The 19,976-nt window shown below is 32.8% G+C and overlaps 1 protein-coding gene across 1 annotated transcript; it reads left to right on the top strand.

Moving 5' to 3' along the window:
* The first annotated feature begins 7,195 nt into the window (after nucleotides 1-7,195).
* LOC129880381 (3-isopropylmalate dehydrogenase, chloroplastic) lies at nucleotides 7,196-19,637 on the top strand. Its single transcript, XM_055954384.1, has 7 exons — nucleotides 7,196-7,455; nucleotides 8,783-9,103; nucleotides 9,185-9,346; nucleotides 9,432-9,506; nucleotides 9,690-9,799; nucleotides 9,890-9,962; nucleotides 19,184-19,637. The coding sequence occupies exons 1-7, from the start codon at nucleotides 7,285-7,287 to the stop codon at nucleotides 19,373-19,375; spliced, it is 1,104 nt and encodes a 367-aa protein (XP_055810359.1). The 5' UTR covers nucleotides 7,196-7,284; the 3' UTR covers nucleotides 19,376-19,637.
* The last annotated feature ends 339 nt before the right edge of the window (nucleotides 19,638-19,976 follow it).

Genomic DNA, 19,976 nt, shown 5'->3' with positions numbered 1-19,976 from the left:
ATATAAATAAAATACAGCTTATTTTCGTATAAATAAAATAATTTTCTGAATTTAAAAAAGAGAAATTATCGTCTGCTTTAAGGTTCAGGTGTAGATAGCAAAATATGATTTTCTATTGGGCAGGAATGAGGGCAAAATTGACTTTTAGGGGTCATTTGATACACAAATTAAATTATTTCGAGATTATAATCTTGAAATTATAACAGTTGAATTAATTTATCTCATCTGGGAGGTAGGATATCTAAACACTATATAAACCACGTACCAAATGATGTCGTTTGTTTATTAACTAAATTATCCTCAAAATTATAATCCTGAAATTATAATCCTTCAAATAATTTATCTGATCAATCCCAAATTTGATGTGATAAGGTGGAATATTTCAGGATAAATTTATATCATCAATCAAATACGTACAATATAAATTTAATCTTAAACTTAATTTTAAGATATCTCATCTTATCTCGCGTATCAAATGTCGTCTTAATATGAGGGTAGTTATGAAATTTTGGAAAAGTGTGTGTATTGATTGGGTATGATTGGTGAACAAGCAACTGAAGAAGAGATAAATCAAAATTTTAAAAAGTGACTGCCAGGTCAGATGTTGTGCCACGATGGCAGTGGGACCCAGGAGCGGTTTAAAAGAAGTATGAAGAAAGTTGGACCATAAAGATTATAAAATTCTTTAATTTTTGGTTCTAATTCACAAATTGATTATTTTAAAATTAAATGTAATATTATTAAATTAAAATATATCAAGTGCCATATATTACCAAAAAAAACTAATAAAAATATTTTGAATGGTTATGGTCAATAAAAATATCAGAATTAATGTCTTAGGTGTTATTACCGAAAAAAACTAATAAAAATATTTTGAATGGTTATGGTCAAGAAAAATATGAGAATTAATGTCTTAGGTGTTTGCCTGAAATGAGAGAATTAAATCTCATTTATTTGAGGACAATTTTTTGGGGGTATAATTATTGGGTATTCGAAAAAAAATATTGGCTCGATTAATTTAAATTCACATCGTTTATAGGGGTAGGCCGAAGAAATATTGGGGAGAGGTGATTAGACAGGACATGGCGCAGTTACAGCTTATCGAGGACATGACCTTAGTTAGGAGGGTGTGGAGGACCCACATTAGGGTAGAAGGCTAGTAAATAGTCTCGTTATTCTTCCCTATTAGTAGACTCAGTAGCGCACTATAATTTTTTTTGTGGAGGACACAAATTAGGATAAAATGCTAGGTGACTTATTCTTACACCATAGTAGTTGTAGTTCTGCTCAATGTTTATTTCCATTTGATTTCTGCATTGTATTGTTGTTTATAGGTGCGGGACCATTGTACTTTGATTATATTATTTATTTATAGTAGTAAATGTCTCTTTCTTTCTGTACTATTCTATCATGACTTTCTTACTTTTGTTATTTCTTGTTTTCATCTTATTTTCGATATGCTTGTCCCTATCTGACCTTTTGTCTTGTTTTCTTCTCTTGAGCCGAGGGTCTTTCAGAAACAGCCGCCCTACCTTTCAAGGTAGGGATTAGGTCTGTGTATACTCTATCCTCCCCAGACCCCACATGGTGAGACTATACTGAATTTGTTGTTGTTGTTATCGTTTAAGACCTTTAAAGCATGAGTTTTTTTCTTTTATCAAAAAAATTTTCATTTTTAAAATTCAAACTCGATCTTTAATTATGGAGAGATTTTATTCATTCTACCAGAACCATTATTCATTGATCGGCAGAAACTGCTTGAGTAAAAATTTTAAGTAAACTTTACCTAAATTTTATAATGGAAAAGTCTAATTACTATACATCCCTCATTGTACCAAAATTACCCGATATCCCCTTTTTTCAACTTTTTTGATACATTAGTGATGTATCTGATACATCAATTATCTATAGAGTAATTAATGAAGATCATCTATTTATGGATAGTATCTTAATATAAGGTATAATTGGTTCTTTAAATCAATTACTGATCTAATTAATGAGATTAATTTGGTTAAAAAAATAACGGTTTTGTACGTGAAGATTCAAGCCAAAAAACAGAGCATAAATTTAAATCAAATTCGATTTCAATTTTTTTTCCAGTTTTGGTGATACATAAATTATGTATCTGATACATCAACTTTAGATGTAGAATACTTAATGCATATCAGCTATTTATGGTTAGTATTTTAATGTAAGTTTTGATTGGTTATTTAATTGAATCACTGATCTAATTAATGGGGTTAATTTGTTTAAAAAAGCAACTGTGATGTTCATGAAGATTCAAGCCAAAAAACAGAGCATCGTCTCGAATGGAAAAAATAGAGCATCAATTCAAACTGAAGTTGATTTCAATTATTTTTTCACTTTTGCTGATACATAAGTTATGTATCTGATACATAATTTTAGCTATAGAATAGTTAATGCACATCAGCTATTTATGGATAGAAGATTGAGATAAGGTATGATTGGCTCTTATAGTTCTGAATCTCAATGGGTGGGACGGAATCTTCTTGATGACGTATTTCATTCCCTGCATTGACATAAAAATGGTTAAATACAACTTGAACTTTATACATAAATACGATTTATCATATGCATTAAAATATCTGATGCATGAGATGAGATTCTGATACATACAGAAGATGTATCAGAAGCAGTTATATATTATATTCTGATACATAAATGTAGATGTATCAGAATCATTAAAACTTGAAACAACAGAAAATGACACTTAAACATGATGTATCAGAAATAGTAAATCTTCAAAAAATTGCATTTGAAAAAGACATTATGTAGCTGATACATAAATGTAGATGTATCAAAATCATTAAAACTTGAAACAACAGAAAATGACACTTAAACATGATGTATCAGAAATAGTAAATCTCCAAAAAATTGCATTTGAAAAAGACATTATGTATCTGATACATAAATGATATGTATCAAAATTATTAAAACTTGAAACAATAGAAACTGACACTTAAACATGATGTATCAGAAATAGTAAATCTCCAAAAAGTTGCATTTGAAAAAGACATTATGTATCTGATACATAAATGATATGTATCAGAATTATTAAAACTTGAAACAATAGAAACTGACACTTAAACATGTTGTATCAGAAATAGTAAATCTCCAAAAAATTGCATTTGAAAAAGACATTATGTATCTGATACATAAATGATATGTATCAGAATCATTAAAACCTTCACAAAATTTTCATTCTAAAAAAAACTTAATTGAACCCATACCTTTGGGAGATTAGGGCGTGTTGTAACCCCTTCAATCTTGTTGTCTATTTCTTTGGGTGCATGTTTAACTGTAGCTTTCGACTTCAATTTCTCACGTAGCTTATTCATCACTGCTGGATCATTACGATGTTTGGATCTAACCTCGTCGTAACCTTCCCAAGACGAATCAGAACCAGGTGAAACAAGAATTCCTTGATTTTTATTGGAATGTTTGAGACCATGAACGGATTCCATATGTATCATTGAAGGTATGAGAAACAAAAATAGAAAGATTTACAGAAGAAAGCAAATGATAAAAATTTTAGATGATTTTTCAAAGATTTATAGAAGAAATCAAAAGATACAAATTTTAGGAGAAATCAGATTGAATGAGGATGAAGTGAAATTCCATATAAGGAAAGATTAAAATATACCTTAGTTGAAACCTTGAAATTGATTAACGGTTGAAGAGGATTAAATTAACTAGAGCAAATTAGGGCGAGGATGAAGGAGGAGGCGGATGTATCAGTGAGGGAGAGAGAGAGAAAGGAAAAAGAGGGATTTTGGAATTTTTTTGGTGTAGTAAGGAATAAAAGTAAATATAGCATCTTAATATGTGTAAAAAGATAATTTTCCCAAAATTTAAACTCGACACCTATAGTTGTTGTTGGCCACAACTTTTTGAAAATGTTCCATGTTTGTTTATAATAAATAATTAATAATTGTATCTAGTTGTTAGATTGGTTAAAAGCACATCAATGGACAAAGACAATTCTATAAACACATGGAGAATTGGTCCAATATAATTTTAGAAACACATGGAGAATTGGTCCAATATAATTTTAGGTTTACAACAACTTTGTCTTGTTACCTTGATTAGGGTTAATCTCTCTTTGTACAGTTTGATTTTGATTATTAAAATTATATTCAAATATTTAAAATAATTTCTCAGACTTCACAAAATAAGAGTTAGGTTTCGTACACCATATTCTCTTAGACTCCATCTAAAAAGATTACACTAAATATATTATTATTATCCATAAAAAAAACAAAATCTATTTATAAAACGATAATATACAAATTGGCTAGCCCACCTATTTGACTTAATAAAATCTTTTAATTTTTAGATAATATTATACCTCTTTTTCACATATTTTAAAGGAGTTGAGTTAACAAAAGAAAGAGGGTAGATAGACTTTTTATTTATATAAATCATAATGTTTCATACCAAATCTTAAAGTAAAAGTCTACCATTGAGATTCATGTACCTATGCTACAAATAGAATTTCATCTCACATTTGTCTTTCTAGGAAAATTACTCGTGATTAATTGAATCCAACTCTCATATAAATAGCTAGGACAAATAACCCAAAAAAATAATTAAAAAATATGATGACAAATGGAATATATTTCTTCCAAAATATTTGCGGCTAGGTGGGGTTTAATATTTCATTTCAATTTTATCAGCTAGGATTAGGACAGGAAAATGATAAGGACAAAATGACAAAAAGTTAAAATTGGCCACCTGTATTTTTCTAAAAAGAGTTTAAGTTCTACGTATATACAACGTAAAAAATATTTGCATAGTTAGGTCAATTAAAAGATAATTAAAATATTTGCACCGTTAGGTTAATTAAAAGATAATTATAAATAACTTTATTTATTATCATTGATTAGAAATATACGATATAGAATAAATAGCAAATAATATGTTATAACAAGTTAGATTATACTAATTATATAAACAAGATTATTTCACTATCAATATACTTATGCACATAACTTAAATCCTTTCAAAAATAATTCTCAACATTTTTCTTTTTTAAGCATTAAATGCTCAAAATATACCTATTCGATTCGATTCAACTAAACATACCAAGAGAAATCCGAAACTTCTAATTAAAAACAAATGAATTTCAAAAATTTCTTCACACTCATTAATAGTTAAAAGTTAGCTTGTCCTTCAATCATTCATGGCATATGGACTAATTGACATCTTTACAGTTTTGCTCCAAATGTGGACTGACCAACAAATACTAATTAGCCATTTTTAGTAGCACCACCTGGTTTGATAGGAATTATATTCATGACTTTTTTTATTAGTCTGGTGAAATTTCTTCAATTTCAAGGCAAGCTTAACAAGGGAGAGTTGCTCAGATGATAAATACTTTTCACCTCCAATTCTAAGATTATGAGATTAAGTTACTAAGGAAGTAAAAAGGATGAGAGTTCCTAGAGAGGGGTAGTAAAACAAATAAAGGCAAGTAAACTTTAAATTTCTCTTATTAGTTATTTCTTCTGTCTAATATTATCTGTTGTTTTTTATACACACTACTTAAGAAAATAAAAAATTAAAAGTTATTTTAAAGTAATTTATGCTCATTATGTGTTAAGATTTAATCTCTTCATTAAATATTTGCTCGGTTGAGATATTTATAGTTTTCAAAAAAAATTATTAAGGGATAAAATGGTGAGGGAGAGGAGGAGATAATTAGTTTTATCTTGAATTTTTAAAATGATAAATAATTTGAAATAACTATTTTTATAAATTAAAACGGATAGTTTTGAGACGAAGGAATATAAAAAAAAGGAGAGCAAAGACAAAGGTGGAGGAGTGCAAGGAATTCAATCAAACCTCCTTTAAAGGACTATGGCCGTAAAATAATAGTATTAATTTATTATAGAGTTTTCCACCCACTATAATCATTAGATATTTGACAATTTAAGGTGAGTTACTTTTTTAGTACAAAAGGACTAAAAAAAACTTGAATACAAATTTGAAAAACTTGAATACATATTTGATGGCATCTTAAGGGCATTTTATAAAATTACTAGCGTAATGAATCTTGAACTTTTGATTTCACTTAATAAATTTCAAAAAAATGATCTTTGCTAAAAAAAAAAAACAGTCATTGGGCAAAATTTTTATTCCCCATTGGACATATATTAAAGGAAAAATTACTTGATTGAGTGCTTTTTAAAAATTAATTACTGATTTTAGCAATATTTTTTATTTATTATCATTTATAGCAATATTATGATAAATCTACACTTGTATTAAAAGTGAATTATGCATACAATATAAATGTATTATAAGTGTTTTAAAATATATATTATGTTTGTATAGTAAGAAACTGACATAATGTATTATAAGTCTATTAAAGTATGTGATAAATGTATTATCTATCTATAAAACTTGTATTATATATGTTTTATAAATAGTTCTCTGCAATATGTATTAAAACTGTATTATAAATGTATTATAAGTGTTCAGTGAATTTTTTTTTATTGCTATAGATGATAAATATTTTTTTAATATTGTATATTTATGTAAATTTTCCAATATTAAATTTGCTTATGAGATGAGAAGTCTAGGACACTTCATTAAGTTTGTCATAATTGATCCTACTAATTGGTAAAGTCCTATTTGCTAAAATATTTCTTGAAGTATCGAACTTGTTGGTCCTTGATTGACAAATCCTAAAGATTGACCAAACAAAACTGAGCCTTTTCACTAACTAATCAATTCCCAAGTTGGCCCAATTTTGTAGCCCAATCGAGGCTCATGTAACATCATTTTTGCTCTTAAATGGAATTTGAATATTATTCTGGGTTCCAATGAATCAGTAAAAGAAGAAAATCGCCAGTTTTGGAATAACTATTTCATCAATGATTCTTTTCTTCATTTAACTTATGTACTCTTTCAATTTGAAGATTGTAAGTTCGAGTCACCAAAAAAAACAAAAAGAGTTAAAGAGCTTTACAATATATGAAATTAATTTTAGTAAGCTTGCATGTTCATTATTTTGATATGAGCTAGCGACGTTTACAAATGATTAACCCCATTTAAATATTCTGCACAACTTTTATTTCTTTTCAATTTTTGGATTCGATTAACTATTTAGGTATTTTATATATCCGATGAATATAATATACAAATTAAATAGGTATTCTCACACGTGTATTCAATAGAAAACATATTCTCTTTCCTTTACAGCTTTACTACTTACCTGCAATTCAAAGGATGAAACTGCGATAATTCAAAGGATCAACAATGGCTCTTCAGATTGCGAAAAGACTCCTTCGAAGCCGCGGTAATTCAGTTGCACCGTCGATTAAGTTTTTGGATCGGACCTTCACTTCCGAATCTAATTCCAACTTGATCCGGGCTACTCTTTTCCCCGGCGATGGTATTGGACCTGAGATCGCCGAGTCCGTCAGGCAGGTATGTTTGTTATCATATCTTACCTTATTAGTTTGCCGAATACTTGTTCTGTTTTCTGTTTATTTCTGGTGGGAATATTAGATTCTGTTGTTGTTTCCCTAGATATAGTTAGATGCGGATTATATAGTTAGATGCCGAATACATGGTGTTACTGTTCATCAAGCCTTTTTTCTCCGTATGGAAGTAGTAACAAATTTGCACATATGAATATTAGATAGTACTTGGTAGGTTAAACCTCCGGTTTGGGCTCTAGCTCTCCTTGTAGCACTCGTGAAATGCTCCCTATTCATAATTGATGCCGAATGTTGAAATAGAATTTGGGACAAAGCAAAACTTTGTAGCATCATCATTTGTTTTTTTATTTTTATGCGAGTGATAAACAAAAGGCTGTCTTGAGATAATGCAGTAACCTTTCCTCATAGAGGTTGAAAATTTCCACTTGTCACCTGTTGCAAGTTTTTTTTTGTTTGTAAGACCTCACTTGTGGGAATACACAGGTATGTTGTTGTTGTGCTTTGGGCCAAGGGTCCTTTGGAAACAACCTCTCTTGTGAGGTAGGGGCAAGGCTGCGTACTGACTAAGCTCCGCGGACTCTACTTGTCACATTGAGTATGTTGTTGTTTTGATTATTTTGACACTCATACTAAGTCATAATTGCAGGAAGATTAAATGCATTTTTGGTACCATGGCTTTATAGTTTCTCTTTTTTGTTTTGGATGAAATGACATGCTAAGTTCCTTGTTGATTATGTTTCGGATGTTCTTATTAGCAAATCGAATCATTTAGGAATGGAATGGACAAGTAAATATCCTGTCCTTATTAATTGTACTAAGATGTGTGACAAAGAGTTCTTCTGCTAATCCTGCATGGAGGTTCACGGGCATTATGGTTGGTTGAATTCTGCTATTTTGCTCGACATTTTTCTTCTAGACTGTCCACAAATGAAAGTTGATTTTTAATCATTTTGCATCTTCTGGATGCTAAATGAATGAAAATTACCTTGATAAATAAAGAAATAAATAATGGAAGCTGATGGTGGATGTGCTTCCCTTAGAGATGAATCCAGGATTTAAGTTTTAAGGGTTCAACTTTTAAGGTTCTTAGCATTGACCCAACTATATTTTAAAATCATGGGTTCGTATCTACTATTTGCTGCATTTTTCGTGAAGTCTTAAACATAGGTATATGCTCTCTGTCAGAAGCACAGGGTTCAAATGAACTCAGTACTGATACTCTATATCCGCTTCTGGCTTCCCTTGGAGCTAAGCTTTCTGTTACTTCATTAAATCTGGGGTAATAAATTGCTAAATCCTATTACAAACTACAGATATTCAAGGTTGCTGAGGTACCAATTGAATGGGAAGAACACTATGTGGGGAAGGAGATAGACCCTAGAACGAACAGCTTTCTAACATGGGAAAGTCTTGAATCAGTGAGACGGAATAAGGTTGGTTTGAAAGGGCCAATGGCCACTCCTATTGGAAAAGGCCATCGTTCCTTGAACCTTACATTGAGGAAGGAGTTAAATCTATATGCCAATGTTAGACCTTGCTACAGCCTACCTGGATATAAGACTCGCTACGATGATGTGAATCTCATCACTATTAGAGAGAACACTGAAGGAGAGTACAGTGGTCTTGAACATCAAGTACGTATCTTTCTATATATAGTTTTAATAGAAAATCGCTTATTTCTTGAGATATTCAAATTCATTTGCATTTGGTATCAGGTAGTAAGGGGTGTGGTTGAAAGTCTCAAGATCATCACCCGTCAAGCAAGTTTAAGGGTTGCAGAGTATGCATTTCACTATGCCAAGACCCATGGAAGAGAGAGAGTGTCTGCAATTCACAAAGCCAACATCATGCAAAAGACAGACGGTCTTTTTCTTAAGGTCTATCCTTATTTCTGGTGTCTCCTTATAGTTATATGTTTTATAAACCATCACTATGGTGTTGACTCTCTTTCTTCTTGTCCAGTGTTGCCGAGAGGTCGCGGAGAAGTACCCTGAGATAAAGTATGAGGAAGTTGTCATTGACAATTGCTGTATGATGGTATGATCAAAGACCAACCACTTTATTGCGACTCCAGTCTTATACATGTTCATCTTAATGAACAACTTAGAATAAGTTCAATGAAATGTTTTAACAGTATTGGACCAAGCCTCATCTTAAAGTTTCATAAATACCATCTAGAATTTTGTGGTGAATTAACATACTTCCTTTTCATGCATACAGCTTGTGAAAAATCCAGCACTTTTTGATGTTCTGGTGATGCCTAACCTGTATGGTGACATAATCAGTGATCTTTGTGCTGGTTTGATTGGTGGTTTGGGCTTAACTCCAAGGTATGCCTTCTTTTTTTCGTTATACCTATCTGATGTCCCATTTGAGTTCATTTTGTCTCTTTTTTTTCCTAAAGATGATTTCTCCTGCAGTTGCAATATTGGCGAGGGAGGTATTGCTCTTGCTGAGGCCGTGCATGGTTCAGCACCTGATATTGCCGGAAAGGTTTGTATTCATATAGGATATCATGTCCCATGAGAATATTGCTTTACTCTTATAGCCTGATGTTTCTGTAATCAGAATCTCATTTAACCATCAACTATTACCAAGTTCAATCAACTATTGGGTGGTTATCTTCTTGTATCACTCCCCAAATAGAAGTCAAATTTTTGTGTCATTTCTTAACTTTGATGTTAAATAAAATAGTGATTCAATGATTTTCAAACACTTATATTTCACCCCATTCAACTATTATATATATTTAACTCTATTCAACTTTTATTTATATTTTACTCCATTCAACTTACACACACTCACATTTATTTATATGTGCCTATATATGTGTGTGTGTGCATGTGCCCGTATATACACATATGTATGTGTAGTATATGGTTTATATTTCCTATCTTTATCTAAAAAACGTAACTTTACGTTTCCTAGTTATATTGTTCATAGCTGTAGTTACTATTATTTACTTTTTTGATGTAGTTTTGCCCTCACATCGGGTGTGCTAAATCAGCTTGCAATCTATTAATGTGGGAGTATAAGAAGAGTATTTTCCATTTAGGTTGTTAGGATGTCCTTCAATCTTATTTGCAATAATTAATGCACAATCGATACATATTGATGATTAGTTTTCTTTGATACTGATGAGTGCAAAACACACTATAAAATAAGCTTGCAGTGCGTCAACAATAGTATAGAAAAATATCGTCTCCAAGGGATTGGTTCAAACAATGTTCAAATATTCTTGGCTTAATGCTATTTATGAGAATAAATTATTTTGGATTGGGATGGTTATAAACCACAAATATCCAACTTAACTTGTAAATTAGTATCACACGTAAATTGAGAGTTGAGCAACAAAATTTAATTATCAATTTGAGAAGTAAGGGTAATTTACAAGACAGGTGCAAGATAGTTATTTGTGATTTAACTCTGTTTAAGATTTACTTCTAAGGTTCTATTGATTCTGACAAATTCAACCGTTGATTAGTTTATTCTTGAAGTTAAGATTCTTCTTTCGAATATACTTGATCTCTACGCAATAAACTAATGAAATGCCCTGTGGACATATATGCAAGAAAACGTTAATGTTTTGTCTCAAGGAAAATGTCTCTCTGAATATTTTCCTTTCTTGGTTCAACCAATAATTCAAAAAGCTCTTCCGATTACTTAGAAGAAACACCAATTAAAACCAAACAAGATAATGGAAATATGGTGGCCATCATGCCCTTAATGCTGAAGAATTCAGCCTTACCAGTTTATAAAAAACAAGATAATCCAAATATATTCACCAAACTATTCCTCTTTTGATTAAATAAAATAGTAAATAACTCTGCAATTCAATTCAAACTCCATTAACAAATTCAAACAATAAAACGAGTCAAATCCACGAATGATGTTCAAAACACCGTGTCAGTCAAAACCCTAAGAAAAACTACTCCATTATTGAAAAGAAACACATCATCAAAAAGGATTGAGAACTAGAATACACTACAACCAACTTATGTCCTCGACCATGGTTAAATTTCATAGACTTTTCTACTCAGATTTCGAAGTAACAAAGTATCAATTTTAGCTCCAAAAGTGCTCTTTAGCTCGGAATCAATTCCTACACAATAAAACTCATTTAATAAGTATAAGTACTATTATAGCTCAAACATGATTAAGGCATACTAAATAAAGGGCAAAATGTAGCTAAAAATCTGTGTTTTTAGACTACCATCTGTTACTATCTAACCATCTAATCATCCATCTAAATTGCACATTTGTGTACTTATCCCTTGGTGTGCTGATTTGAATGATTCAAAGTTAGTGCCTTTTGTGTATGACTTAATAACAAGAAATAGTTTCAAATATGACAGCTTGATAAAATGAGAAGATTGTTTTTTTTTTTGTTGTTCTGAATACTGGAAATTATGCCCCACTAGATACGATGGTAACATTTTTGACCCAGCACTTGCGTGCATTCATGTTTAGGATTTAGGCAAAATTATTGTTTTGTTGTACTTGCATGTCTTCTTCGTAATATATTATCAAAACTCCCTTTAATGAAGCATGAGCAAGATTTTTGTGCTTCACCTTTTCTAGCCTTGAGCTTTTAAGGAATATATTGTCTACTTGAAATGACATCTCATCCTTCGAACTTTGAAGAGAGTTGTGTATTATATAACGAGCAGATGGTATCAGAAGTTTTCACTCCCGAAGGGTCTAGTGAAAGTTGTACCCACCGGATTGTCAATATTGACAAAGCTCCCGAACTCTTCATTTTTTCAACCACCACAGGAGTATGTATTTAGATGATCTACACATCTGCATCACATAGTTAGCGGTCACACCCTGAAAGAGAATGAAAAGTAAACTATAGAGTAAATTATACCTAAAACATCCTTGTAATGTGACTCAGTTTCAAATACACCCCTCGTTTTTAAAAAAAAATGGAACACTTAATATTCTTATACAATGAAAATCCTATGCAAAAATTAACATCGTTAATGATCTATTAATATTTTTTGTTCCTTCATAATACATATCACTGCACTAATAAATAAAGAAGACTGCAAAAGGGGAAAGAGAAATTTTTTTCTGGAATCACCTCTACTTCTCTCCTTTCTGCAACTCTCCCTTCCTCTCTTTCTTACTTCCTTCCATTCTTCTTTCCTCCCATACAATTTTCATGCTGACTTCCAAATGTTGCTCTGTTTAGAAACATCACCCATATTCCTTGGTAGATAAGCAACAATAGGAATAACAGTTTCTCCCTCTATCCCATTTTGTGTGACACCCTTTCCTTTTTAGTCCGTTCCAAAAAGGATGCCACTTTACTATAGCTAGAAACAATTTAACTTTGAAATTTACCTTTTACCCTTAATGAAATGATTTACAACTACACAAATATCTAAGAATTGTTTTAGACCACAAGTTTCAAAAGTCTTTATTTTTTTCTTAAACACCATGCCAAGTCAAACAGTGCCACATAAAATGGGACGGAGGGAGTACAATTTATTACTAATACAAATAAATATAGATTTTGAGTCAGTTTACCCCAATACAAATCATTTTGTTAGCGAGTTTATGTGCAGTCTTCAGTTTTTTATTTAAATTAAAAAAAAAAAGTCTTCAGCTTGATGCACATGAAACAAAATTTTACCATTACATCCCATAAAAATGAGAAATAATAATAATAAGGATGCTCAATTACTGCCCTCAATAGAAGAGGATCAGATTCTCAAGCCCACAACCTTGTTAACTTCCTCTAGATTGCCCAAAAGCTAAATGTATTGGTCGTCATTGCAATCCAATTGTTCCTTGAAAGAAACATGGTGCAAAATGTCACATGACTCTATACCAAATCCCGGGTTTGCCAAGCAATTAAGATACTAAACAACTTCATATAATTTCAAATTTCAAAGCAAAAGAATCTCAGAAAGAAGGGGAGGGGGCATTAACTAATTTCTTAGAAAGCAAAACTGAAGTTGAATTTATTCAGTGTTCTTAACCAGGAACATAATTTGTTAACATAAATTTCTGGAACTAATAGAACATTCCAAAGTCTAACAATTTTAAAATCCCACACCCCAGTGCTTAGAAACTTGCATAATACCTCTTTGATTTTGATACTTCTCAAATTTTGACAGTCTCTCTGTGTTATCTTTGTTTGAGTATTATGCTGATAAATAAGATGGTAAAAAAAAGCTCAGTGTAGCGGTGTTTGTCTACCTTATTGTTGTTTCCTCCACTTTATTAGTCACTTGCCATATTCAATCTTCTTTGAGGATTAGAATATGGAAAATCTATGTAGGCCTGCGGTGTTGCACAGGTTAGTTTGGACTTTTTGTTACATTCTTCTTTAAATGGTGTTGACTAATATGAAGGTAGGGTATTAAGTACTTGGATTAGAATCATGGTGCCGTATTTACAACATAGTCATATTATAGGGATGTTTAGTATAATTTACTCTTAAAGTGATAAAAATAAATAAAACTGAGAGACCTAAGTCTAATGGTAAGTTGGCTTTTGGGTAGTGTTGTGTAATGTATGCTTTGTGCATATCAACATGCCTGCAAAAGGTAATGAGACTCCAAGGCCTCATTTGTTTTTATTAAGAGTAAAACATTTGAATCTTAATACACATTTGAATGTTAAGATGTGCATTAAGACATGTGTTTGAATCTGAATACTCATCCGAATATTAAGATGTTGTGTTGAGATCGAATTACTAAATAATTAATATTGTTTGTTTCTGCAACATTTGAATGCATAAAATTTGCCTTTATTTAAAAAATAATAAATATAAAATTTAATGAAATACTGAATTCTAATATTATATGAATAAAATATTTTTAATAAATTATACATCTGTTGGTGGTGGCTAGCAGTGGCGGTGATGGTTGTAGGTGTCAATTGGAGGTAGTTTTGACTAATGGTGGTTTTGTGGGTAGCAGCTAGTGGTGATAGTGGGGGGTAGTAGTGGTAAACTATGGTGGTTGTGGTATGGCAGTGACTCATAATGATGGTGAATGGTGATGGTGGTTGGCATTATATAGTGTTGACTAAGGATGGTAGTTGTGGTAATGGTGGTTGACGGTGATGATTGCAAATGGTAGCTAGTGATGGTGATGACTGATTATAAGGATTGGCAATGCTGGGGGTTGTGCCGTTGTGGCTGGGTATGGTGGTAGTTGATAATGGAGTGTAACAATGGGGTAGTTGGGAGTGGTGGGTGATGGTGGTAACAATGAATGGATGGAATTGAAGAACCGCCATCTTTGTAGAATTCTTTGAATAAACATCTTAATGATATTAAGACTCTGTTATTGATCGATCTATCTAGAAGGAAAAAATAAGAGCACTTAATGATTGAGATTCCGACTTTAAGGATAAACAAGTAAGCGCACTTAATGATTAAGATTCCGACCTTAAGGACAAACAAACTTATTGACTGAGATTTGAATGACTAAGATTAAGATCTTCATTATTAAGTACAAACAAATGGGGCCTAACTTATATATTGCGTTCAGTTTTTTGACTCAACTTATTGTTGATCAGTGCAGATTTCAATAGAATTTGGCAGAAATGCAAGGTAAGGCTGCGTACAATAGACCCTTGTGGTCGGGCCCTTCCCCGGACTTTGCGCATAGCGGGAGCTTTAGTGCACCGGGCTGCCCTTTTTTTTTTCTTTCAGGTTGCTGTTGCTTGAACCTTTGTCTATCTTGGGCTGAGCTTGTAAAATACCGTTTTTGGGTTGCAACTGATTATTAATCATTATTCTGAATCTTCGATATTTTCTGCGTGTGCAACAATAGAATTATAATTCATTGGGCATGTATGATTTATGTCTTCATGCATGTGGTTGTTAGTGCTGTATTTCTTTAAATGGATTTCCTCTAGAAAGACATCCTGTAACATTTTCTTTCCAAGGAGTAGAAATCCTTGCTGACTAATAATTTCTTGAAATTAAGATGCTGTTATTACTAGTCTTCTAGCAGCTGATTGCTATTGGGTATTACTGGTAAAACTGCTCTCTTATTTTGTTATGATGAAAACCATAATATGATCTCGAAAAAGCTGGATCTCAGATCTTTGCTGCAGTTTGAGGCCTGCTATTATGTTAAGTGTCAATGCGATAGGTGTGTGTGTGTGTGTGTGTGTGTGTGTGTATAAGCATTGTTTTGACAGGTAGCACATAACCATGAAGTATTAATCTACTGGCGTTATTGTTGACACATTTGTATGCATGGTTGTCAATGTATATTTTTCACATATTCTATTAATAGTTAATATGTTATTACAAAAATTCAAGTATATATAGAAAAAGATTATTTGGTTTAACTAGTTGGATACCTAATGTATCCCTGACCTCTGTCAACTGGCATTTATAGAGATTCTCCTGCATCTCACTATAACTACTGATTTTAGTAACTTTTTGGGCTCTTCACTTATTAATTATATGTTAAATCATGCTTGGTTTTTTTCTCTACCATAGAATTCCAAAAGCAATTGTAGTTGTCATTCACAATCTACTTAAGTCTTAAAAGAATCTTCGTTGTTTAAACATCTTGAAAGCTGTTACTGAAGCATGGCATCAAGTAGCAGAAATGTATTCTTGAGTTGGTCAATCTTTAGACTGAAAGTTGTTGGATGCGTTTTTTGAGACGCAAATATGGATTTCTTAGCCCATTTTTATTTGTCTTGGTGACGGATGAACTGACACAACATATCCAAAGAGAGGTGCCATGGTATATGTCAGCAGATGACATGGTTCTGAATTCTGATTGATGAGACACGCGGCAGAGTTCAGGATAGTCTGAAGGATTAGAGATAGACCCCAGGGTCTAAAAGATTCAGGTTGAGCATGACTAAGATGGAATACATGGAGTGCAAGTTTAGTGACGTTATTCACGTGACAAATGTGGAAGTGAGGATCGATACACAAGTCGTCTCCAAGAGAGGAATTTTCAAGAATCTGAGGTCAATAATCCAAGTAAATGGAGAGATTGACGAGAATGTTACACATCATGTTGGAGCGGGGTGGATGAAATGAGGGGTCACATCCGGTGTCTTGTGTGATAAAAATGTGCTACCAACCCTTAAAGGTAAGTTTTATAAAGTGGTGGTCAGATCAACTTTGTTGTTTGAAGTGGAGTGTCAGCCAGTCAAGAACTCGTATGTTCAGAAGATTAAAAAAACATAAATGAGAATGTTGAAATGAATGTGTGGACATACTAGGGGAAATATAATTATGAACGAAGATATCTATGACAAGGTGAGAATGACCTCCTTGGTGGACAAGATGAGGGAGGTAAGATTGAGATGGTTTGGGCATGTAAAGAGGAGGTACGTACATACATGTCCTAGTAAAGGGGTGTGAGAGGTTGACTATAGTGGGTATGAGGAGAGGTAAGGTAAGCCGAAGAAGTATTGTGGATAGGTGATTAGATAGGATAAAACACATATGTAGTTTACTGAGGACATAACTCTAGATAGGAAGATTTGTAGGTCGAGGATTAGGATAGAATGTTTGTAGGTAGTCGAGCGTTGTTTGGTTCCTTATCAATATTGTTTTTATTACTCTCGTACTATCTTATTCTTCAATTTTAGTGCCTCATTTACTTCAGTTATTATACGACTTCTTGTTGCTACTGTTCTCTTCTCCATTGTTTTCGGTGTGGATTCTTCACTACTATATTTGTTTTACATACGTGATTTTTGTTATGCTTTACTTGAGCTAAGGATGTATTGAAACCACCTCTCTACCTTCTCAACGTAGGGGTAAGGCTGTGTACACACCACATTCCCCAGACCTCACTTGTGAGATTACACTAGGCCTATTGTTGTATAGAGTTGGGATAAAATCTGCTCAAGAGATGGTGATATAGGTTATGGATAAGTTGGAAACTGATGAGGGCACCTAATAAATTAACCTATTTTATGAAAAGACAGACACTCTGTTTGAACAATTTTTCATTTTTTTGTGATGCACATCCTCATCTGAAAATTAGCCTTGTTCAAATTTTAAGAGAAAATTGAGAAAATTTGAAGGTTTCTGTATCAGTACTGTTTTGCTACTTGGTACTGTAGCTGGAATAGTGAAAAATCTGAACCCTTGAACAATTTTTTCATTTTTTTAAAGAAATGTTTTTCCAGAAGCTTTGTAAAAACAATTTATGTTTGTTTATATTTCCTAAAAGGATAGTATAGTCCAGTCCTATTTGAAAAAAACCCCAGAGATTTTTAAGTGTTTGTTGATTTCTAAGGAGATCAACAAACAACTAACTAATACATTGATGAAAAAGAACTAAAATGGATAACAGTCCTCACCCCCACCTTCCCCCCCACCTCCCAACCAAATTGCCATCCCTACTGTTTACCTCTATGACAAGATGAAGTGAAGTGGGCAGCCATAAAACCTTTTACTAACATCTGTGGCACCTAATTAACAAATGTACATCCTTGCATGTGTGCTTCTACCTGTGGGTGTCCGAGACGGATGCTAATCCTAGAGTCGGATTCGGCAAAATCTAAATTTTAAGATTTGGGGATTCGAATCCAAGTATGGATACTGGTGCGGGGATTCTGCTAAAAATATTCAATATTATAAAAGTATAGTTATAAAGATAAAGATATTCTTCCTCTCAGAAAAGAAAAAGAAAGTCATTCAAGAGCTTTCACCAACTTTCCTTACATATCATTGCTACTGTCTGTCATAAGTCGAAACACAACCACTTGAATATTTAGCATCTCTCTGTTTGGCTTGAAACATAAAGCAATGAATATTGACCAAGAGGAAAAGTATCTTGGTCAAAGTATCTAATGTGGATTGATCGAATCCCACACGTATCCCGCACCCGTCTGATGTATCTGATGTGGGTTGTCCATGGACTCTTTGTCAAAGTATCTGATGTAGGTTGATCGAATCCCACACGTATCTCGCACCCGCACCTACACCTGCACCCGCACCCGTCTCGTGTTGATACGAGTGCGGCAGCAATAATGAAAAGTCGGTGCAACTTAGACTTCTACTGAAGTAGCAAAGCGTATGTTACTTAACATTATTATTCTTGCCAGGTTTGTGTTTTGCTTTCCTTACACACCAAGAATAGAGAATAATTTTTTACTGTTGTCCCTTTTCTTGGAACAAAGGGAGTTCTGAGCAACATTAAAGTTGTCTCCATGTGACCTATAGGTCACTCCGTGGAATCAGCCAGTGATGCTTGTGTTGGTGTAGGCTGCCTGCGTTACACCCTTTTGTGTGCGGCTGTGCTCCAGACCCTACGTTAAGATGGAATGCTTTGTGTACCAAGCTGCCCCTTTTCTTTTCTCTTTTTTTTCATTCTTTTTCCTTTTCTGGATCCTAGGTCCCTGTTTTTCCCCCATTATAGAACTGAATGTTGAATGAGAAGCAACTGAGAAATATTTTCTGGTCTTAATTAGAGGATTCTTTAGCTGAATTTCTTTTGGTGTTTATGATGAAGACCACACTTAATTGGACTATGAAATGAGGATGTAAACAGTGTATGCTATACACACATCCATAATATAATATGCCGCCAAAGGTACTCTTTGTCCAAAATATGTGGTTGGTTTTAGATGCCAGTTGTTCAGTGAGATTCGGTTTTTAAAAGGTGGTTCACTTTCTTCTTCCTCTGCCATTCATTAGGGGCATGCCCACCCCTATTTTTTCGTATTAATTGCTCTGTGTTGATCCAAAATTATGTCTGCAGAATTTGGCGAATCCAACTGCTTTGCTTTTGAGTTCTGTCTCTATGCTTCGTCATCTAGAGCTTCATGATAAAGCTGATCGTATCCAAGATGCCATCCTAAAAACAATTGCAGAGGGAAAGTACCGAACAGGCGACCTTGGAGGCACCGCATCAACAACTGAGTTCACGAATGCCATCTGCGATCATCTTTGAACATGTTGGTCCATGTGTATTATTATATTTTGCAATGGGTTCAACAAAACAGAAGCAATTGAAATCGATTTTGTTGCTTTTGGCGACTTAAAACTATATTTCCTTGGTTTTTATAGAAATTTGCATAATGGGGAATATCAGAATTCGTTCTCAAAGGATATATTTCATTGAATAGCATCCACAACCAGTAATGGGTTGTTTTTTATGTCAATTTGCAAGTAATAAGATATTCATCTTATAGTGTTTCTTGTTGTTTGTTCAATTCATAATGTTCTTGCTTCTATCATGATCATATTGCTTTCTGTTTGCTCAAGTATCTATTGAGCAATGGCAGATCTTTTGTTGGTTTTCATATACTGTTGGAGTTGTGTTGAACTTGGTAGACTTTCTGTGGATTGTTTGAAAAAAGCCAATTTCATGCTAAATATAATGCTGATCTTGATGGGTTAAGTTCACAAATGGGGTGGTCTTGACATTTTGTCCCTCGTAAGACAAATCTTACAAAAATGCTCTCTATTCATTTAATGAAAATTTCTTAGATAAAATTGTTCTTCAAACCAAACAAAATAAAGAAAGCTTGTATTTTGATAACTAAATGAAA

Source organism: Solanum dulcamara, chromosome 1 (genome assembly GCF_947179165.1).
Source record: "Solanum dulcamara chromosome 1, daSolDulc1.2, whole genome shotgun sequence".
In the NCBI taxonomy this organism is placed as follows: domain Eukaryota; kingdom Viridiplantae; phylum Streptophyta; class Magnoliopsida; order Solanales; family Solanaceae; genus Solanum; species Solanum dulcamara.
Note: the sequence above shows the minus strand (reverse complement) of the source record. Positions and strands in the feature narration are given on the sequence as shown.

Coding starts and splice junctions, on each gene's coding strand:
- LOC129880381 (XM_055954384.1), top strand. CDS start 7,285: ATGGCTCTTCAGATTGCGAAAAGACTCCTTCGAAGCCGCGGTAATTCA. Junction 9,347..9,431: donor CAGACGGTCTTTTTCTTAAG/GTCTATCCTTAT, acceptor CTTCTTGTCCAG/TGTTGCCGAGAGGTCGCGGA. Junction 9,800..9,889: donor GGTTTGGGCTTAACTCCAAG/GTATGCCTTCTT, acceptor TTTCTCCTGCAG/TTGCAATATTGGCGAGGGAG.